The sequence below is a fragment of the Ictidomys tridecemlineatus genome, chromosome 8 (assembly GCF_052094955.1).
Source record: "Ictidomys tridecemlineatus isolate mIctTri1 chromosome 8, mIctTri1.hap1, whole genome shotgun sequence".
NCBI classification, from domain to species: domain Eukaryota; kingdom Metazoa; phylum Chordata; class Mammalia; order Rodentia; family Sciuridae; genus Ictidomys; species Ictidomys tridecemlineatus.
Genome location: NC_135484.1, coordinates 76132144 through 76156367, shown reverse-complemented (window position 1 = coordinate 76156367; position 24224 = coordinate 76132144). Strand labels below are relative to the sequence as shown.

The 24224-nt window shown below is 33.1% G+C and overlaps 1 protein-coding gene across 1 annotated transcript in view; it reads right to left on the bottom strand.

The window, feature by feature from the left end:
- The window catches only part of Me1 (malic enzyme 1), a 145348-nt gene that overhangs the window by 87785 nt on the left and 33339 nt on the right, over window positions 1-24224 (bottom strand). Inside the window, 2 exon segments of the mRNA XM_005324753.5 lie at window positions 203-364; window positions 5576-5651. Of these exon segments, the coding sequence (XP_005324810.2) occupies window positions 203-364; window positions 5576-5651 (238 nt within the window).

Genomic DNA, 24224 nt, shown 5'->3' with positions numbered 1-24224 from the left:
CACATTATAAATGGAGAAAGGAGAACAGAGAGAATAATTTTCTCATAAAGGTTGAGGGCCAGATTTGAGCAGAGAAGGAGAACCAAAAAAAAAAAAAAACCCAATAAATTTCATAAAATAACTCATAGAATACACTCAAAATGCAAGAATTGGTGCCATTTTTTTAAGGTACATAGCTGTCTTATAAACCTAAAATATTTACCTCATTTTCTGTGCCCACATCCAGAATGATAGGCAGACACTGTTGAGGATCCACTCCTCCACAAGCTGTATATAGTGCCAATTTACCCACAGGGATGCCCATTCCATTACAGCCAAGATCTCCCAGGCCAAGAATACGCTCTCCGTCAGTCACCACAATAGCCTAGAGAAAAAAAGAAAAATAATTTATTATGAGAGTTTTCCAAATTCTGGGACACAACTTCCGGTCTCTTTTTCTTAAATTAATATTAAAAATTAAGCTGTTAGAAAACAAACAGAGGCCAGCTTTGGTGGCGCATGCCTGTAATCACAGCAACTTGAGAGGCTAAGGCAGGAGGATCACAAGTTTGATGTCAGCCTCAACAATTTAGCAAGGCCCTATGCAACTTAGCAAAACCCTGTCTCAAAATAAAAAATAAAAAGGACTGGGGATATGACTCAGTGATTAAGCACCCCTGTATTCAATCATTGGTGCAAAAAAAGTAAATAAAAGAAAAGAAAACATAAATTTAATATATCTGGAAAAATTTTATAATGGCTATTGTGCAAGAATGGAGAAAAATAAATTTAAACACATTTAAATATTTTATATATGCATACTTAATTAGGTTACTGAAGAACGAAGAGAAGGTGTACACATAAAGATTCAAAGATTCCAAACAATTTAGTCTTCAATTAAGAGGGGCAAATGGAAAAAGTACAGGGAAATAAGAGCTCAGATTGGGAATCAAAGTGAAATTTAGGTTGGCTTTGAAACTAGTCATATTCATTTTGAGTACAATTACAGTACAGTGCTCAAAGTTAAGTACTACATGATTGCTAGATAAACTGAAGAAGTTATGACTCTCTCTGAAATGCTCTGATGTTAATTTATATATCCTGGTACCATTCTTCTGTTTTCTCATAATTTTGACCCATCCTCTTTATTTCTATAACCTCTTTTTTTGTTTGTTTGTTTTTGTTTTTGTCTTAATTTTTAAAAATACTTTTATTTTATTTATTCATTTTTATGTGGTGCCAAGGATCAAACCCAGTACCTAGTACATTCTAGGCAAATGCTCTACCACTGAGCCACAGCCACAGCCTCTCCTTGATATAGTTCCACTATCTTTGAAACATGGCCAGTATTGTCTGCTACATCTATAACCTGATCATCTTCCATTAGACTTGGTCAATTTTATTTGGCTTATTTCTAATTGCCTTGAGTGTTTATGGAGCATACACATAATTATGTGGAGAATTTGTCCTATATAATTTAATATCATCATAAGAATTAATGTACCTAACATGTTTATTCTGTGATTTGTGGCCATTAATTGAATTTAAGCAAAACTAATTTTTTTTTCTTTCCTTGAACCAGAAAACCCAGGGTGCTCTACCACTGAACTATATCCCCAGCTCCTTTTTTAGTTTTATTTTGAGATAGGGTTTCACTAAGTTTCCGAGGCTGGTCTCAAACTTGTGATTTTCTTGTCTCAGGCTTCTGACTAACTGGAATTACAGGTGTGGCCCACCACTCCCAGCTTAAGCAGAGACTAATCCTATGAAAAACAATTTTACAAAATGCTACATTCATATTATCCATGAAAGTTTGAAAATATCAATTATTTGTCTTGGATAAAGCAGTGATTTAAATTTGTTTCTTTGTAAAATGGGAATCATAAATGTACTTTGCAGAGTAGCTGTATAAAATTAGGAACCAACTCTTTTGCTCATCACTGTACACTAGCATCTAGCACAGCATGTAGCAAACAATAAAAAAGCAATAAGTATGTCAACTGAATAAATCTATAATTCCATAAAATGAAATCATGATACATAAAAAATTTACCACAGTACCTGATACACTACAAATTCTAAACACATATGTATATATACACATATATGTATATATATAGCTATTATTACTATAATCAGAACTAATGCATATAGTCAGCATTTTGGAAGTAAGGAGGAATCTAGAGTACATTCTTTCTACTCCTCTAATTTTACAGATTAGGAAACTGAAGATCCCGGAACTGAAATTATTTGCTCAAAATGAGTTACCTAATTAGCATCAAAGGACTAGAACCTGGGTATTTTCACTCTTAGTACAGTGCTTTTCCACCCTATTATGTTGCAGAATATATTTTTAAATACACTCTTGAGCTCTATTTAATATCCTATTTACCTATATTATGCCACTTTTTATAAATTACTTTAAAAGTAATCATATTTGACAAGTAAGAATTATTTTTACATATTGTACATAGTTCACCTTTGAAAAAATTTTCCCTAACTGCAATGAGTTATGGAAAAATATTGGTTATACTTTTTTGGAGAAGAGAATCTGGTATCACTAGATTAACTCAACTCTGACTTACGGTAAAAAAGATAAAACAATAGGGCTGAAGTTGTAGCTCAGTACTAGAGTGCCTACCTCATATGTATGAGGCATTGGGTTCAATCCTCAGCACCACATAAAAATAAATAAATAAATAGGCATGCATACAAATAAATAAATAAAATAAAAAGGTATTGTGTTCATCTTCAATTAAAATATTTTTAAAAATATAAAACAAATATTAGAGAACTATAACTTTGCTTTTTAAATTAAACTCAACTTTGCAATCTCCATATACTTCATATGTATATTTAATAGATATTGTTTTATTTATTATTATCACAGAGGTACTTTTATATATCATTGATAATACTTTTGTGAATGTGTCCCTTATACAAGAAAATTCGTTAGCCTGTCTATACTTATACATATTTTTATGCTTTATAAGAAGAGTACCACTGTAATATAAATTAATTATGGCCTGAATAATTTAAATATTACAATACAGGTTTTATTAAACACACTTAAACTCAAGAGTGTTGCATCTTATCATTTTTTGCAGTTTCAAATTTTTTGAAAAATGTATTTTAAGAAATAAAAACCTTTTGTTTGTTTTTTAAGGATTTTTTTGTTTTTCTTCATTTTTTTTATTTGTTCTTGTTAGATATACAGGACAGGTAGGGTATATTTTGACATTCATTCATTTTTGATAGTACATCTACGTTAAATTAAATGTATGTCTTGATCTGGGTGTGTGGCTCAATGGTAGAGCTCTTGCCTAGCATATTTGAGCACTGGTTTGATTCTCAGCACGACATAAAATAAATGAATAAAATAAAGATATTGTGTCCTTCTCAAACTAAACATAATTTTTTAAAAAGATATGTATGTCTTAAAGTCAAAAGAATCATTATTTTCCATTTTTCATAACGTTTATTCTCTAACCTGTTCTCTCATCTAGCACTATTATTTAATTATATAAAATACAAGACATAAATTACATATAAATAATAGTTTGAAAAGTTTTTTAAATAGGTTTAGGGGCATTTACTGTTTTATCTTAGTTTATGCCTTTTATAAGAAACATACATTAATATCATTAATTTATAAATATTTCAATATTAAAGAGTATATTTGAGTAGTGAAAAAATTCTGAGATAAAGTGTGTTTGTCATATAGGCAGTTTATCATTAAATTAGCATTCTCTTGCTCTTGTTTTTACCAACTTTGTCTCCTCTTAGGAAAAATAAAGCAGTTAGATATTTTTTATAAAGTAATCAAGTCACATAATCAGGATTCATCTCAATAAGACAACCACAATTTTATCAATGAAGTCTATGTTTCAGAAATCACCTCTCCACCTCAAAATATAAAGTACTATCTGGGAAATACCTCCTTAGAAACTATTAGCATGAAATATGGAGGCACTCTTCCTGCCTTTATCCTTTCTTTTCCTTCCCAGAGCCTGTTTCCCACCTAGCTCACTAAATATAGAACCCTTCCTCTTTTCTCGCTCTCTAGAAACCCTGTGGGGTTTTTATTTTGTTCCTGGTAAGCAGAGTTCTCTCTGCTTCCTAATTGACTTGTTCTGAACTGCTTTCCTCTGCCACACCCTTTATGATGTTTTGCTTTACTTAGGGCACAGAGCAATGGAGCCAGCCAACTATGGACTCAGACCTCTGAAACCCTGAAGGCAAAAAATCTGCAACTTGTACTCAATTTTTTTTCCTCTTTTAAAATTGTTCTTGTTAGGTCTTTTGGTTGCAGCAACAAAAAAGCTGACAGAAACAGTGGTACTTGGGATTGAACCCAAGGGTACTCTACCACTAAGCTACATCCACAACACTTTCTATTTTGAGACAAGAGTCTTGCTGAGTTGCACAGGCCGGCCTCTAACTTGAGATCCTCCTGCCTCAGACTCCCAAATTGCTGGGGTTATAGGTGTGTGCCTTCATTCCTAATTGACTTGTTGATTTGTAAAATCCTCTAAATTTCTAGTTAAAATGTAAATAGCCTTTTTAGATGATCACACATTTTTTCTTTACAAAATTAACACATTTCTTAGAATAGCTGAGAAGAACAGGATCCGTGGACAGGTCAATCTGGAAGGTAGAAGAAAAGTTGAAGGAGCAACTTAGGTGGGGAAAATGAAAACAGTGGGGAGATTAGAAATAGTAAAAAATACTTAATGAAGTTGACTAGCAAAAGCCTTAGAGAGCCAAATTAAATGATTCCAGCCACAAATGCTTGGACAAAATCATTAAAGGAGTCACTTGAAAAGCCAGAGCAAACAGAGGCTCTCCTCTAAAAAATATTGATTTATTTAATCTTAATCCTAAAAGACATAACATTGCCTGGCATCCCACAGAAAGGAAAACTGGAGCCAAACAGAGAACAAATATACTTCATCTCCCTTAGACAAGGAAAGTGTTTTAGGAATATGTTTAATATCAGAGCCTCTGGGGGACAGATCTGCAACTTGTACTCAATTCCCCCCAGATCACGCATTGCTCATGCATTAACAAGTAATCTATAGGTGCCTTCCTTTCTTCACTTAATTATCATGATAATTGTAAGAGGTAATCCATTATAAGGTTTCACACACAAAGCTACCAAATGTCAGATACTACTATTACTTTTATTGTCATTAGCTTACACAAAGAAAGAAGTCAGATGAGCTACTTACTTACTTAATCTGAATTAACAGATTTCTTTTGGCAACTTGGATCCTCTAAGTGGATGGTTAAATGCAGCACATAAGAGTTTGCTTAAGGAAATTCAGATGTATCTTCAATATATATATTATCACTTATAATAAACAAAGAAATACTAAGAAACGAGACACAAAGAATAAGGAAACAGTACTAAATAGATTCAGAATAAAATTAATCCATTATGCAAAATTCAAAGGGCTATAAATTAATTGATTTCCACTGAAAAATTCAGTGAATGCTACCTAATACCATGAGAATTATCAATATGATCTAACTATTTCAGGGGATAGAAAAGAGAACAAATAAATTGCCTCAATGGAAAAATTTGACAACTTACTTTGATGACATCTTCTGGCCAAGCATTAAGAATTGAAGCAATATGCCCTCGATCATGGATACTAATAAAGAGACCTCTGAGAAAAAAAAGAAAGGTAATTTTAATTTTCTTAGGCCTGTCAAACTATACTGTACATTAATATTTTTAAAGTTTATTAATATATATCAATTGTGATTAAACTAGTGAAAATTATTTCTTTTAAAAACTAAGAGCTAGGAGTCTTATAAGTAAAAAAGAAGGCACTTTAATATATTGACATCTACATTTTAAGGTAAGTTTATTCTTTGGGGTGGGTCAAACACAGGGGTGCATTACTACTAAACTATATCTCCTTTTTTTTCTTTTATTTTGAGACAGGGTCTCACTAAGTTGCTGAGACTGACCTCAAACTTGTGGTCCTTCCTCCTTAGCCTCCCAAATTGCTGGGATTACAGGCATGCATCACAGCATTCAGATAATTATTTAAAAATATCTAACAAACATTTTTAAATATATAGCATATTTTAAATATTTTCATTAAATAATTCACTACTTTCACACAGAGAGTTTAAGGAGCATTATCTATACCACCAATAGATTCTTTTAGTCTTTTATTGAATAATATATACAAAAGCATTTAAAAAAATAACATGAAGCACACCTAAATAGGTATTTCCAGCATATATTCCATTTATTACATTTTCACACATGCAGATGATAACATGTATGGCTAAAGGCTAGAGTTGTGCTCAGTAGTAGAGTGTTTACCTAGCACTGGGTTCCATCCTCAGCACCATATTTAAATAAATAAATAAATAAATAAAGGCATTGTGTCCATCTACAACTATAAATAAATAAATAGGCTAAAATGACTTACTAATGCCGAACAGTTCCTTCATGCAAAGCCCACTTGATTCTTTCATTTGTGTCTTGAGATGGTATTTGCAATTCATGCTATTTAAACTCTCACCTGTAGTCTTTAAACTACCTGCCCTCTCCATGTCCTATGAAAGCTTTACAAGTAACTTCACAAATTAAAGCACAGAAATCTTTTAAAAATGCAAATACATTATCCTCATTTAAAAGTTTTACTTTACATACTATGGTTATATTTGCATTCCCATATTTATAGCAGCATAATTCACAATAACCAAATTACAGAACCAACCTAAGTGTCCATCAACAGATGGCTATGTAAACAAAATGTGAGATGCATAATATACACAATGGAACTTTATTCCGCCATAAGAAGAATAAAATTATGTCATTTGCAGGAAAATGGATGGAACTAAAGAACATCATGCTAAGTGAGATTAACCAGACTCAGAAAGTTATGAGTCATATGTTTTCTCTCATACAAGGAAACTAGAGAGATAAAAGGGAAAGAAAATGGACCTGAGAATATAAAACAGAGACCAACGGACTAAAAGAAGGGTCTGGGGAAGTAACGAGGAAGAGAGGAGAGGAGATAAAGTAAGAGTATGAGGGAAAGAAACAGATCAAATTGAGAGTGGTACATGTATAAATATAGCACAATGAATTCCATTATTATATGAAACTATAATGCAGCAATAAAAAGTAAATTTTTAAAAGTTTTGCTTTAGTATTTTTATAACTCAAAACAGAACAACAAATGTATAGTTTAATGAATTGTTATAAGATAAACACCTTTTTACATAATGCTAGTTTAATCAAGGGCAATTTTGCCAGCTACCCAGAAACCATCTGTTTTTCTCCCAATCAAAAACTCTTCCCTTCTAAGAGTGACCACTCTCTTAACCTCTGTGGTATAATTTCCTTGATACTCAATAGTTTTATCACTCAAATCATATAATATCCCTATGCACTGTTGTTTTAATTTGTCCAATAGAGTTGGCAATAATCTAAATTTTGCTGATAACATTCCTATGATATAGAATAGCATGTTACTCTTTTTCAGCATTTCTTGAAAAATTTTTAATTGGATCCAGAGACAATATGGTTCATGTTCAATTTTTTGTGCAAGACACTTAATGGATTCATCTTACCTGAAGAGACGGTAATTGGAAGTCCTTTTTGTGACGTTAGCAGTCATTGATGCTTAATGTTTAAATTCATTAATTCATTAGTGTTTACAAAAGGATGAGATTCCAATTCTATCATTCATTATTTATATACTGGAAATTTCTTTAAAGAGAAATTATGCCATATTTGGTTCCCCAAGGGTATAGTTGATATAGAAAAAAGTAAATGCTTGAATCTCTTCTTATCAGTTTTTAACTGACAGAGGTAGTTTACTAGAATTCTTCAAGGATTTCCACTTAGTTATTATTGGTGAAGTATTATATGGGTATATAATTGTGTGCTGACATACACATGTGTGTCTCTGGGCTTTTAAAATATTTATGTTTTAGTTGTAGTTGGACACAATGCTTTTATTTTATTTATTTATTTTTATGTGGTGCTGAGGATAGAACCCAGGGCCTGCACATGCAAGACAAGCACTCTACCACTGAACTACAACCCCAGGCCCTGTGGTTTTTTGGTTCTGCTTTTTTGGGGACCAGCATAAACTCAAGGTTTAAATATATTTGATGTGTTTTAATTCATCATATATATTTTCTTTATTGATACTCAAATTGTCCCATCTTTCTCAAGCAGAAGAATCATGTTGTCTTGATTCCTTTTGATATGTATATATAAACTACAATAGGTAGTTTTTAATAGCTTGCTTGCTTTCTATTATAATAAGATGTTCTAAATTAATTTTGAAAATGTTCTGCCCCAGGCCAAAAATAAGTTATTCCTCTAAGAAGCCCAGGGTTCTCTAAGCAGAGAAGTGTTTATTCAAAACCACAACCTTAGTGATGTCTACTGTTACTATTTGACCAAAACGTTGTTAGGAAAAAATTTTTAAAAATGTTTATAAGATTGACTTTCTATTGATTCTCAGTTTGGCACTTTTCCCAAGTATTCCACTATTATTTCTTAGCAAATTCTATTGACCACTCTCCAAGAGGACCGGTTTATACCTCTCCTTTCTACTCAAATCTTCTACATCCACACCCCTCACTTTTAGTTGACAACCTAATCTTAAATTTCAAATAGAAATAGATGCAGTAGGATGAAAACTACCTCATCTAACATAAGTTTTATAAATGCATATGCATTCTTTTTTCATCCTCACCCTTCCCTCTGGTTATAATCTCCCTAACATTTTTAAGGTACTTCTCTTGTGCTCCAGATCCTTCCCATCTCAGCTTTTCAAAGGCTTTACTCCTGCAATTATCCTATCCCTAAGCTGCACCACTGCTTTCTCTACTGGATCAAGTTTATTGACATAAAAATCTGTCCTAACATTATCCATATCTTCAAAAGATTAAATTTTGTCCCTTATTCTCTCCTTCATAGCAAAGCTCCTAAAATTATTTGCAAATTCTTATTTATCTGTTTTTATATCTCCCATCCTTCTTCAATCTATCAGTAAAGCTTTTCACCCCACACCACTCCCTCAACTCTTACCAAAGATATTGATGATTGACCCCTGAGTACAGATAAAGGTCGCTCTCAACTTTCATCTTCCCTGACTTCTGCATTGTTGACTTTGCTCCTTCTTAAAACACTTCGCAGTCTCTGTGATACTAAATTTACCTGGGTTTCCTCCTGATCACTGCCTGCTACTTCTCAGGACCTTGGCTGCTTCTTCCTCCTCTAATAGTCCTCTGGTTGTAGAACTGTTCTAAGGTTCTACAGTCCATCTCTCTTTTCCATCTATACTCTCTTGATATATCTCAACCAGTGTCATAGTCCTCTCCTTTAAGCTACAAACTATAAAACTACCTACCTACTTAAGTCTTTCTCATCATTCAGGCCTCAGCTCAGACCTCAGTTCCTTAAACAGGGCTTCTCTGACAACAGGAGTCAAAGCACCTCTACCACACCATTTTTATCATCTTCATAATACATAAATATCTGAAATTATCTTATGTATTTGTTCGTGTTTATTGTCTGTCTCTTCCCTGGCAACACCCTGGTGTGTATATGTGTGTGTGTGTGTCACACACACACACACAAAGCAGTAAGGTCCTTAAGTACAGAGACTCTGATTTAGTTATATTGGTACCCCAATGCCGTATGTTGGCATACAGGATTCATCTGACAATATGTATTAACTTGAATGCTCAAAAATAAGGTTTTTATAATCAAAATTTTTAAAAGAACAGAAAACATAAGATAATCGTTGACTTACATTGACTTAGTAAGTCACCATAATTTTTTAAATATTTATTTAGTTGTAGATGAACACACAGTATCTTTATTTATGTTTATGTGGTTCTGTGGATTGAGCCAAGTGCCTCACATATGCAAGTCAAGCACTTTACCACTGAGCTACAGCCACAGCCCCAAATCACCATAAATTTTATCATGACAGTAAGCACTCTTAGGAAGAATACTGATGACTGTCTAATCCAATAAGAACATAAATTAAGTTGACACTAAGTTATATCCTTTCCTGGTTTTCTTGTTGTATCATATAAATTTATTGTTCCTCCATAATGAGAATAAGCTCTTTATAAATTATACATTTATCCCTGTCATAGTCAAATTGACCCTAGGTGACCAGCAGGATCTCAATGTACAACTATAAATTTGAAATTCTTAAGGAAAGAATTTATGTTGAATTACATTAAGAAGGTCTTGGCAATATAATATTAAATAATATTTCTTGGGAACTTGTCAGCCACAGTTTTCCAAGTGACACTGGTTTCAGGAAACAATTATGTTTTAGTGAGGGACAACAAATGATACCAAAATTAACACCAATTAAATACCAAGATTTATTATATAACAGATCTGAGCTCAGCTTCAATGAAAGAGCCGTTTGGCCACTTATAATCTCTTGCACAAAGTAGAAATACATTCATAGCAAAATGTTTACTCTTGAAGATGATTCAGTAAGTCAAAAATCTGTAATATCCCATTAAAGCCAAGCGTTGTGAGTTATTTGCAAGACTTCCAGGAATGTCTCCATGATTAGAAATCTAATGAAATATTCAAAAGTGTCTGGCACAGAAATGATTAAAACTTTTTGGTACAGAGTTGAATATGAAGCATTAATCCTCAACATACACATGATATAGTTACAAAATAAAAATTTAGACAAGAAAGTATTAATGATATCTTTAAATGTACGCAATTATAATGAAGAAAAACTTTTCATTGTTATTTTTGTGGTTTATTAATTTGTTTAAATGTTTAACTTTTATTCAAAGTATGTGAAACAGGCCAACTGAAAATATTCACAGTGTGTGTCTATAAGAACTGAGACAATTTTAAAATGTGTATTGTTTTTTTCATATACATAAACTTTTCTCATCACCTCTAACATTGCATATATTCTCTCAAAAGAGATTTAGGAAATGAGGTAATAAGTTTTATTTTTTCATGTTTTCTCAGATAAAATCCCTAATGAAGTTTATTTTATGTCAAAATAGAATTCATTTTATAATATACAACTTTCTATTATAACTGGACATATATTTTCTTTAGGAAATGGGTTTACAACCCTGCTCCTGGGTTAGTGGAGGAAGCAAGAACGTGTCAATTTTCTATAATAATACCCTTTTCCACTACAAAAGCTGATTTTACTGTTTTCTGAAATAAGGAAATTATACTCCATGTTTTTCACAAAATGTGAGCATGTATTGATGAGCCCTGGAAGTAACCCAGAGTTGAGTTATATTAACAGGTCTACATTAATGGGAAAAGCAGTACAAATGAAAAGACTCAATTTTGTTTTACTTCAATTTCTCAGCTTTTTGATGATAAGAAAACAATTCAGTAGAAACCATACTTCAAATTTTGAACTCTGATCTTTTGGGGAGACTAGTAATATGTGTTATGACACACTTGTGATGCTAGGCAGCAGCAGGGAGCCCCAGCTCCCAGTTAGCCACACCATCATGAGGGTAAACAACTGATACTCTACAGTGCATCATGCAGCTAAGGTGTTCCATAAGTTAGATGAACTAAATGTATTCTTGCCTAACAATTTTCTAAATTTATGATGGGTATAACAGGATGTAACCCCATGGTAATCAACAAGCATCTGTACTTTTAGAAAGCTAAGCTTAGATAAAATGTGAGGATAAAAATGCAGAGTTAAGAGTCATATGCCTAGAGTAGAAAGGAACAGAAGAAATTACAAAGAAAGAAAGACAAATGGAGGGGGGGCAAGAGAGAAGTATTGCAAAATTCACACCCATTAAAGAAAGAAAAGCAAAGAATACCTAAGAAGAGTCCTCAAGAATAAAATGATTTAATAATTAGGGTGTCCAGTGTTTTGAAGCCAAGAGAAGTCAAGGGAAGAAAATATTAAAAAGGCATGGACCAATTTGGTCATACCTTGGAATAAATTTTTAAAAGAATTCTTGAAACTGTTTTTTTTTCTCAAACTATTTTATTATAATAGTCAACATGATGCTATATCACTATCAAATATATTATGCATTTCCTGTAGATAAAAATATTCTTCATAATCATAACCAGGATATTAATACCATACATTTCTACCATTTAATCCTGACATCACTCACATTTTATCCATTGTCCCAATGATGTACTTCATAATACGAGTCTAATTAAAAATCTTATGTAGTATTTAGTTGCCATGGCACTTTGGTCCCTTTTAATCTGCAACATTTTCTTAGTCTCTTTTCGACTTTCATATATTTTAATACTTTGGAAGTTACAAATGTTTGTATAGAATTTCCCTCAATTTTAGGTCTGTGTGAGATTTCCACATGATTAGATTCAAGTTACACATCCTTTGCATGATCATAAAAGTGATGCTGGCTGCTTCCTGCTAACTCTCAGGTGGCACCCCACCCTGCCCCAGTCCCAACTTGTCTTATTACTGAGAATGCTCACTTTGATCACTTGCTAAGGTGGTGTCCTCCAGGCTTCTTTACTACAGAGAACTCTTTTCTTCTTTGTAATTAACAGGTATTTTGTGGGAGGATTCTTTAAAACTCTGTAAATACATTGTTTCTTCATCCAACTTTCAATTATTCATTTGTTTATGTATATCAGTATGGGTTCACAGTTTGTAATTTTACTCAGTAGGCTGCAGAATTCTGTGTTTGTTTTGTTTTGTTTACAATATTGGGGATGGAACTTGGGGTCTTATGCATGCTAGGCAAGCATCCACCACTGAGGCAAACCCGAGGCCACCCAGATTTTAATCTGTTACAAGTATGATTCATTTGATGCCCTACTGTCCTAGATATGACAAGTGGGAGACAGTTCAAGTTGGCGTCTCTGTCCTTTTGACATATCCCATTTAAATACATCCCATTTAAATACATCTTTCCTTTCTAGCACAAAACATCTGTTACTTTGTTGCAGCCCTGAAATCAGCAATTTCTCTAAGGAATTCTTACTCCTTTTGGTGGAGAATTGTATTTAGTTCTGAGCTCTGTGTGTTCAATTTCACTGAGGTATTGTTGCTCCCAGCCCAACCTAATGGACTGAGTTAGAGAACATTCGTATGTCACATACTTCAAATATATCTGTGTTTGTGTGTGTATACACATACACATTCACTTTTATACCTATCTATATATATATAGATACTGAAAACCATAAATACCACCATGATGGTGCCTTCTAGTTTTCTTCCTCCAGTTTTCACTCACTTGTCCTATTTTAAAAAACCTAGTTCCTGTTATGCTTAATGTTTTCACTTATTGAGTCAGTCCTCCTGAATGAAAACAATCTTCTCTCCTCCCCTCCACAAGTGGACACCTCACTCACCTCATCAGCCTCCAATCTCTGAAGCAGATAGCCCTCATATACAGATACCCTCCTTACCCCACTGGGGCTATAACAACATTGGATCACTGTCCTACACTGGGTCCTTTCTCACTTTGTTAGCCTCTTGCACCCTCATCCCAGTCTATGTGGGTGTTTCAAACCTAGCCCAGGCTTCAACAATTTGTGCTAGGTCTCCAACCCTTTCAGTCAGAGAACAGAATAAAGATACATGATGCAGATAAGAACACAGCCTTACTGCTGCTGCCACTTCTGTGGAACACAGAAAAACTAGTACTGGTTGAGCAGAAAGAGGCTTTAATTATCTACAGCTGCTACAGTGATGCCAATCTACATGACATCTTTACATATTAAAATTTTTATCCCTTTTCTTATCATACTTATGAAAATTAACTTTTCTAATTCTTTTATCTTTCACTATTCTTTATTGTTTTTCATAATATGAAACAAACTGGTTTTTCTCCTTTCAGATTTAATATATTTCTTTTAACCATACAAAATTCTGTCCCATCAATCATAATATTTCAACATAGTCTGTGAGGCAAGGGTCTAATACTCCACTATATATTTCTCCAAATATCATACTTCTGACATAACTACTCTTTTTCCTCATTATTATCTCCTTTCCTTTGACACCTGCTTTGCTTTTTCCTCCAAATTATCAGCCTATTATCAAACTTCCTCATTTACTCAACTAGGTTTTATCCACTCTGCCAACAATTCTTAACTCCTTCATCTATTCCTCTATCACACCCTTTCTGAAAACCTGCAAATCTAAATTAATCTACCTGCCTTCTCTTCTCTTCAACCTCAACTGTCTACAGAATGATGCTTTAAGAATGCATTCTACCAGGTGTGTGAGATCCATTAAGACCTCCCGGTTTCTCTGGTGTCATCGAGGTCCTCATGACTCAACATGCTTTCCTCAAGTACCTCCTACTAGCTATTCTTAGATTCTCCATGAGAGCTGCTTTACATTTCCCCTCCCCCTTACTCCCCCTACCCACATCTTCATAAGATTAGCATACTTTTGTATGTCTCTAAAGGGAAAATAGGGGCTCTCAGCTTCTACCCATCCACCTATAAACTTCTATCAGTACCTATGCTGCTTTGTTATAGTATTAGAAAACAACCTGTCAGTGTCTCTGTCCTCTAATCCAGTTCATTGATGGTGTCACTCTCTGGCTACTTCTCAGTCTTCCCCACAGTTTCCTTTGTTTCTGCTTATACCTTAAATTCTGGTGGCATTCTCTAAGTTCAAATGTTTAAAGTTTCACGTTTTTATTCTAATAAAGAAAGAAAGCCTAGGGATCCCTTGCTTTGCTCCCACCCTTGGATTCATTTTCAAAGTTCACTTTGTCTCAGCTTCAGCTCTGTATGATCCTTTGGCTTTATCTCCCATTTTTGGTCCCACCCTTGCTCTTGGCATTTGATCAACTATTTTAGCCTGAGAACTATCTAGTTTCCAATTCTAGTGATCTTTTAAGGATTCATTTAGGCAATCCTCCAATACCTCTGGCTCCTCTTACTGCCCAGCTAGTTCCTAATTGCTTATCAGAGACCATTCAAGTGTTAGCTCTTCTTGAAAATATTTCCTGACCCACATTCTCAAGCTGAGTTTGAAATCCCTCTGTAATTCCACAAAACCTTGGGGTGTTTCTCCACTGAAACACTTATCATTCTGTCATAATTTTTCACTTTCTCATATATACACCCTACTAGATTATAAACTCTTGAAGTCAAGAATTTTGTGTTTCTTACTAAAAAAAAGAAAAAAGAAGGAAACAGAGAATAATGGCAAGAATAATGAGAAAGTAATCACTAACTAGCCCAACAGTGGATGGAGTATCTACAGGAGCTATGTGATCAATGGGTATAATTTGGGAGATCTTCTGAAAATGACAGGGCACAAAGGAACAGATAGAAAAAAATAAAGAAAAAATAGCAAAAATCATAACCAGTGTTAGGCTCTAAGACTTGAAGTACTTGGCAGCCAAGAGATCAAGCACTGGAGAACTTAGTGTGAACACTGAAGCAACATGTCTCAGTGACAGTAAAGGACTGAGGACATGGAGACAACTAACAGTTCCAGAGCTACTACATCTGAGGAAGAATCACTAATATCAGCTCTGAATGAAAAGTAAAAAACTAAGGTGGTTTAAGTATTTCTAAAGTTTCTAAAGTTTCAGTCCTAAAAGTTCCTAGAAATAAAAGAAAAGGAGCACCTGAGTACTAATTCTACTACAGAAGTAAAAGAATTCTTAATTGAAGCCACAGAGAAAAGTAGGTTTCCTATTTTCTCTGGGTACCTACTTCCCAGAGTAAGTTCTCCTTATTATCATATAACATCTTAATAATATTAGTAAAAGTGATTATTTTCTTTGTATAACTATTTGATTTTGCTCTACAATGAAAATTATGTGAATTTGTTTATTGCAGATATTGACTTAAAGCTTTATTTCTGGATTTAATCCTTACGAGAAGTGAAAATTAATATGGTGAACAGATTTTTAAGATGGACTCAAAGACTTAGAAGCCTCCTAGTGTCCACACTTTGATAATTCTCAGACTGTACATACAATAGATTTTACTTTGATTAAATTATGTTAACACAGCTTTACACTAGGAAGATTATCTATATGACCTTGTACTGTCCCAAAATAGATATTTTTCCCCAGCTGGTCACAGAAGCGGAAAGTCAGAGGTTCAAGGCATGAGGATTCCAAGTACTGTTGCTGACATTGATAAGGCCAAGTGTCAAGGAGTAAGATCTACTTGTGGAACTAAGAGCAGCTCCTAGCTGACAGCCAGCAAGGAAACAGGGACTTGGGTCCTGAAATTTCAAGGAATTCAATTCTGCTAACAAGAATGAGCTTGGAAGCAGATTTTTTGCAAGTCTCTAGGTAAGAACATAGTCCTTCTGACACCTTGAATTGAGCCTTGTGATACCCTAAGCAGAGAACCCAACTACCCCATGCCAGACATCTGTCCCAAAAAAAACTGTAAGTAATAAGTAGATGTTATTTTAACCTGCCAAATTAGTGTAATTTGTTACAAAGTAACAAAACTAACCCAAATACTGTCTATATAAAAAGTGAAATTCAGATACTCATTTCATCATTTATAGACATGACACAATGCTAGACATCAAGGAAAACAAAAGAGGACAATCCAGGTATAGCCGAATACCTCAGTTCTCACTTCTATGACCAAATTACCAATTAACAGCATCAATGGGTCAGGTCTAAATAGCTTACATAGTTGGCTCCAGTTTCCAGAAATCAAAAATGGCTACTAAGATTGGCAATATTCTTCTAAATGGTGGTTAATACACTAGCTATTGCAATTCAATTTCAATTACCTACCAATTGCCTAACTAGAAGGTCTGAGGCTTGTAAGAGGTAGAACTAGAACAGACAAAAGAATGTGGAGATATGGATTACTAGAAATCTTTTAGGGAATTAGTGGTCCTTAGTGTGGCATTCCTCTTGGTTTGACTGTCTTTCCTTGAAGACAAAACTTTTAAAGAGGCAGAATTGTAACATAAAAATGCATTTTAATGACTTACAAAAATGTATATTGATAAGCTTGATTCTGATTCTCTAATATTTTCCTTGAGAATTAATATTTAACTACTACTAATGTTTCTGACCTTTATACATTTTCAATTTACTGCATTTAGTCCTTCAATTTTAAAGGAGTCTTAAATATTATCATATAGTAAATTCAAGTACAATAAAACTCTGTGTTCTCACAATTTTGGACATTGATTTATGTAACTAATAATTTACTGAGAGAACCCTATTATACTTTATGATTTTATACAATAGAAGGGCACTGGATAGGAATAGTATTTTTAGGCATGACTATGAAATCTTAGAATGGTCAGTTAATTCCACTAACCTCAGTAATTTATAGTTAAGTAAAAGAAAAGTGGGTCTAGAGTGAACCATAAAGCTATGACTCAATATTCTCTGCAATATATAGTATTATCTTTTCTAATCCTGAGATTGCAACAGAAAAAACTTTACTACTTTATTTTCATTTTTCTTTGCAATAGGTGCTAGCTACCAAAGCACTTTAGGAAAGAAGAATGGAAAATCCTTTTACAGACTTTTTAAATAAAAATACATATTCTCTTGTTTTTTATTTGTTTTAATTAGTTATATATGACAGTAGAGTGTACTTTGATATATCATATATAATGGAGTATAATTTCTAATTTTTCTGGTTCTATATGACGTAGAATCCCACAGGCCATATAGTTACATATGTACATGGGGTAATAATGTCTGATTCTCCTGCTCTTCCTTGTAGTTTTAGGCACATGGTTAAGTATCAGGTCATTATATGAAGAAAAAGGAGGGATGATGAGTGGGAGATTAAAGACTTTTCTGACAGCAGCCCAAAGAGGAAGTGTCATTGGAAATTTAATTTCTACTCCTGATACTGAACTTACAGAAATTTCTCTATGTATCTATTGAAAAGAGAGGTGTTTGTTTCATGATTTCAATAATACTCTTTTATTTAGAGAAGTTTGGCTGATTAGGTCATTTTAAAACAATTCCCTATTTTTTTCAACAAATCATTGACTTTATTTTTCCCTTCCACATAAACACAAAATTTGCTATTATAAAATAAAAATACTTTCCTTGGTAAGATACAGATAACATCTTCCATTTTTTTAATAACTGGTAGAGAAATGACACTTCTATTTTCCAAAATGAGAAATGCTGATTATTATTGTTCCATTATATATTGTGGCCACAATTGGTGATAATTTTAAAATTGTTTCACCAACATGATAAATAAACTACTTTTGTTTACTCTATAAGTACAAACTGGCATTCACTGTACAATGACCATTATAAAGTAAAAAACATGATAGTGTTTTAAAAAAATAACGTGTTTGTTAATATAAGCCATGCCAACTAACCCCTTCAACTGGCAGTTCCCTTCATATAGACAGCAAGTACTCTTTACTTGGATGACAATCTTTTAGTCATTTCATAACATGTAAGCTCCCTATTCTCTTATTATTTAGGTAACATATGTATTGTGGCCTTATATTTAGTTATCTGTAACTTTCAGGAACAAGACAAACATCTCCAATGGTGAATGTCTGATGAATGAAAAATGAGTTTATTCTTGACATACTGAGAAACACAGATGTTCTCAATTATTTCCAAAATTCTTATCAGGAAAAGCAAGAATGTCTCGATACTATAGAAAACAAATGCTTTTTTACAACAACCTGATGGAAAGAAACATGCCCTTTCTCAAGTCAAAATTTGGTAGTCAATTATATCAAATAATAAAAAATTATCTTCAATAAAATTAATATTAGTATAATAATATTCCAACTGATCACAGATAATTTTTAAAAGGACTTAAAAGAATATCAAAGATGATTTAATGATTTAAAAAGAAACCCTTAAAGGAAGGACTTTTTAAAGGATGTAGCAGAGAAGATGTAAAAAGAAAAACACAATAGTTTTAAAATATTTATAGAATTTTTACAAAAAGCATAAGAATCATTACTTTTTAAATATCACTCAGTAATAAAAACTTAGGTAAAAGTGATTCAAGCTTGGATTTCAAAGCCTGTTAAATATTTATTAGGAAGATGTGTTCATACTTTCTATGACATGGATAAAGTAGCTAACATATTCATGTCTTTCTCAACCTGTTTGACTTCATTTCAAGATATTTTACAGTGAGAGGAAGACACAATCAATTGTATTATTTAATTTTGGAAGGAAAGCAGTCACCCTTACCTACTTCTGTGTTCAAACCTTAGGTGATATTTGTTTCTTCTAACTCCCTTTCAGTATGGAGGGTAAGAACAAAGACACCAGAAATATTTCATAAGACAGATTAAAATTGTTTGACTATAACATTATAATGAAGAAAATTTTAAAATACCCAGAGCTATGAAGCAATACCTAAAATGAAGACAGAAAAACATAAGCAACAGCCATAGTACTGTAGACTCGTTTACAAAAAACCAATGGCATAAGTACCAAAGACTTCCCAAGCATCCAGTCTTCTCATTCTGTTTGAATTAATAATCTGTATCCAAACAGAATAATTACTTAGTCTCACATCTACCCTAATATCTCAGGTTTTCTTCCAATGTTACAAATAATAACAATGAGGAAGAAAAAAGCTTGTGTAGCTCTCAAAGAAAAAAAATACATATCCTATCAAACATTTATTGGCAATGTAAAGAAAACAAATCCTTTAGTTACTTAATGTGCATGGAATGAAAGTCAGATCTAAGGCCAATATAAACTATGAACAGAGATCCAACAGTGGAAATAGAAGAGACACTCAATATTGATGTATACCACAATAATGCCACTGCATTTTATGCAAGAAGTCAAAGGTACTAAGGACAAAAAATAGCAATAGGAACAAAAAAAAAGATACAAGTAGAACTCAATTACTTCCAAATAAATAACACTTAACTCAGACCATTAAAATTTACCCCAATGTTTACAAGAAATTTAACTATGCCGTTCACAATCCCAACTCCAAAATCTTAAGGAAATCTGTACCATTAACGTTAAAAAACTTTCACTAATCATGCTGCTGTTGCTATAAACTGAATACTTTCATTCTCATTTCTCTGACAAACAGCATTCTTGGAGAAGAAGCTCTTTTTAGCTGAAGCTTTGTTTTCAGGTTCCTTTCAAATTGCAGAATAACATAAATTCTGAAGTCTTAACTCTTGGCCTTTAACCAGAAATCTTAAGTGTTTGCAGAGCTTTACTTTAAAAGCCTACCCTTGCAGATTAATTTATCTAAACCCCAAACTAATTGATCAAGCCATTTGACCAATTAGTTTCATATCCTTTTCTAACGTTATAGAAAACTAACAAAGCCTCACATGCAAAATCTGAGAATTACAGAAATTGGCCTTTATCAGAAAAAAAAAAAAAAAAAAAGCTAATTAAGGCATTGTACCTGGTAGTGGTTTTGGGTTTTGTTTTTTGTTTTGGTTGGTTTTCTGGTCTTTTCTAAAAAAAAAAAAAAAAAGAAAGAAAGAAAAAGAAAATTCATCCATAGATATATGTAAGCCACATGAATAGACTTGACATACTACCAAATACAGTTCAAGCAAATTCCTCTAATGTGAAGATATTCTTGCAAAGAATTTTCCAGGGGAGACTGCTACTAATAGGTCCTAAGAAACTAAACCCTCCCATTCTACTCCATAAAACAAATATTGACCATCTTCCCTCAGATTTAGATTACTCCTGCACATACTCAAATTATACTATCACTGGGAATCTTTCATTGTCCTTTAAGTGTAGCATGAGTTAGAAAGAAGCTTTCAAAAAGAAGAGTTGTATTATACTCATATCAGTAAGACTTCATTCAGAATGGAGTTCTCAGATCACCTCTTTTGGAGAACTGGTCCTGAATTCCACTTAAATCTAGTTGAAGGGTCCCTCCTGTATGAGTCCATAGCACCTAATATTCTCCTATTATGGTATTTGTGGTATTTATCACACAGTATTATAACAGCTTGATTTTTTTCCTCCTCTGTTAGACCACAGGTTTCATGAGACAAACTGTTATGTCTGTGTTATGTCTGTTTTGTTTGCATTATTTGTCATATTACAATGATCTAACAGTGTTTGGCACATTAAAGCTGGCCACAAATTCTTTGATATATTTCTCCAGAAATATGGTCTAGTTTGCCTCCTTGACTCTGTATGGCTTCTGTAAGTGGTTTGACCAACAGAATTTGGCAGAAATAAAACTGGGTGGTTTCCAATTATGTCTCTTGTGTGTGTGTGTGTGTGTGTGTGTGTGTGTGTGTGTGTGTGTGTGTGTATGTCTTTCTATCCATGCCCCCGCCCCAGCCGTGGGAATCAACCACCACCTCAGACATGCTGGGCAAGCAATCTCCTACTGAGTTACACTCCAAAACCCTCAATAAATTCTCAAGAAACCAGCAGCTTCAACTTCTTGTCTCTTAGATCACTTCCTCTTAGAGCCCCAAGACTAATTGGGGAATGATATAAGTTTCCAAGAACAACAAAAGCATGAAGAGTTTCAAGGGAATAAGCTCCCAGGAATCTACCTACCATCTCTCCCTTCTCTAAAATTGATCTGATAAGACATGTTGTAGTTCTCTAAAGATACACCCACTCATGCAGGTTCTCCATTCCCTATATATATATATATATTTTTAACAATAGGCCTTCCCTCATCTCACAAAAGAAAGACACCAAATGATCTATTCTGAAATTTACTACACCACACTGTCAAAAGGTATACAAGTTTACAAAAGGTAAACTTCCAGGATTTTTCTTGGATTTGATGTGACTTGCCTTACCTAGTATTTCACATGTATGTTATGAGTAAACTGTGGCACTATAAAGAGGTATTTAGGCTCTGAGTTCAGACAGTATACAGTAGATCAGTGAAAAGCGGCTTTACTCTTGAGGGACACACCCATGAAAGTAAGGCAGGAAAAAAAAACAGGTTGAAATTGGCTTTCCCCCTTGTACATGTAAGTAAAAACATGTTTCCAGCTATTCCTAATACTTAAACATGTCCACAAGAAAGAAAAAGTCTTCAAACACCTGAAAGTAGTAAATAGTGATATTGATTATTTTAATATAAACTGAATATTTTCGAAAACAACTAAATATTTCTAGATATACTGGCTAATATCTGCAGATAAAAATTTCATACAATTGCATTCAAATAAAATGTTTAACATTCACTTAGATAATACTTAGTCATATTTATTCCTATTATAGTTAATTATATTATTGTTCTGTAAAATATTTCATATTTTTTATATCTTTATCCAGAAAGTAAAATTATTTACCAGTTATTTCTAGCAATATTTACTTTTCTTTCATTAAGCGTATGGGAAATTTGATCACTAAATCTTTCAAAATTAATGACGAGTTTTTTTTGCATTTTTTAATACTTTTTAATGAACCATAGTGTGCTTAACCACTGAGCAAAATCCCCAAACCATTTTTTTTTTTTGAGACAGTGTCTCACTAAGTTTCTTAAGGCTTCACTAAATTGTTGAGGCTAGCTTTGAACTTGCAATCCTCCTGCCTCAGCCTCCTGAGCCACTGGGATTACAGGTATGTACTACTGCACCCTGCTGCTTTATATTTTAAGTGAATAAATCAACTTAATTACATGTGTATCATTCTAATAATAATAGTATGACCTTTTATTACTCAATCACATAAAGATTTGTCCTATAAGCTATTTCTTAGTGATTTATAATACTTCAAAAAAATACATTTTGAATTGAAAAATGGAATCATAATTTTCAGACAGAAAGTTTAATTTTCCTAAAAAATCTGATAAAGAAGACTGTTTGGGCTAATATATGAAAAAATATATATGAAAAAAAAGTTTGACCTCTTTAGTAATCAGGGAAATGAAAATCAAAACTACACTGAGATTTCATCTCATACCATGTAGAATGGCAGCCATCAAGAAAATAAACAATAATAAAAGCTGCAGAGGATGTGGGAGAAAAGCAACATTTTTACACTGTTGGTGGGACAGCAAGTTAGTATAACCGCTTATAGAAATCAGTTTGGTAGTCCCTCAAAAACTAGAAATGGAACTACCATGTGACCCAGCCATACCACTCATTTATCGTAAAGAATTAAAGTCATTATACTATAGCAATAGAAACCAACAAAATTCACAATAGCCAAATTATGGATCCAGCTTAAATGCCAGCCAACAGATAAATGGATAAAGAAAATATGACACAGTTAAGCATGATGGACCACACCTGTAATCCAAGGTACTCTTGAGACTGAGGCAGAAGGATCACAAATTCAAGGCCAAACTCAGCAACTTAGATTTTTGTCTCAAAATAAAAAATTAAAAGGTCTGAGAATGTAACTCCATAGTAGAGCACTCATGGGTTCAAGCTCTAGTACTACAAGCTTGGGTGAGGGGTGGGGGGGCGGGAAGATATGTAGATATACACAATAGAGTTTTATTAAGCCACAAAAACAGTGAAATTATACCATTTTTAGGAACATGGATGGAACTTGAGAGCATCATGTTAAGTGAAATAAGACAAACTCCAAAAGTCAAGGGTTGTATGTTTTCTCTCCTATGTGGAAGCTAGAAAGAAAAAAGAACAGGGAGAAGAAAGCAGGTTCAGGGGAATCTAACAAAAATAGAAGGGAGACCAGTAGAGTAAAGGGACCAGGAGGAGGGAAAAGGAAAGGGAAGGTACTAGTGAACAAAATTGACCACATTATATTATTTTTCTATTATATTCATATTCAAATATGCAATAATGAATCCACTATTATGTATAATTATAATGCAACAATAAAATAAGATAACCTGAATTTGCAAAAGCAAAAACAAAACAAATAAGTTTCTATAATATATTCTATGTGATTTCTGGCACAAAACTAAAATAAAGTTTTAAGAATTCAGTGACATTGCCATGATAAAACTCTCTGCATTCTCATCTATTAAGTAATGTATAGTTATATGTACATGAATCTGAGGAGGGAAATCTCCATTTCATTAGATGATTATCAAAGTTTTATGTTTGATAATTTAACACACATATCTGTTGTTAGAGAAATTATAATATTAGTAATAATACTAATAAGAAAAATTTTAGAAGTCGGAGCCTTAATTACAAATAATATTAATGCCACTTTATAGACAGTTTTGTCACAATGAAGAAGAGCAGTTGATCAATAAAAGACTTTCAAACATTAAAATGTATTATATTGGTATAACATCATAAAAAGCATATTTAAAATACAAATTCAAAGAACTAAAAAAATTACAATATTTCTGTTAAAAAAGCTTTTGTTTTGTTTCA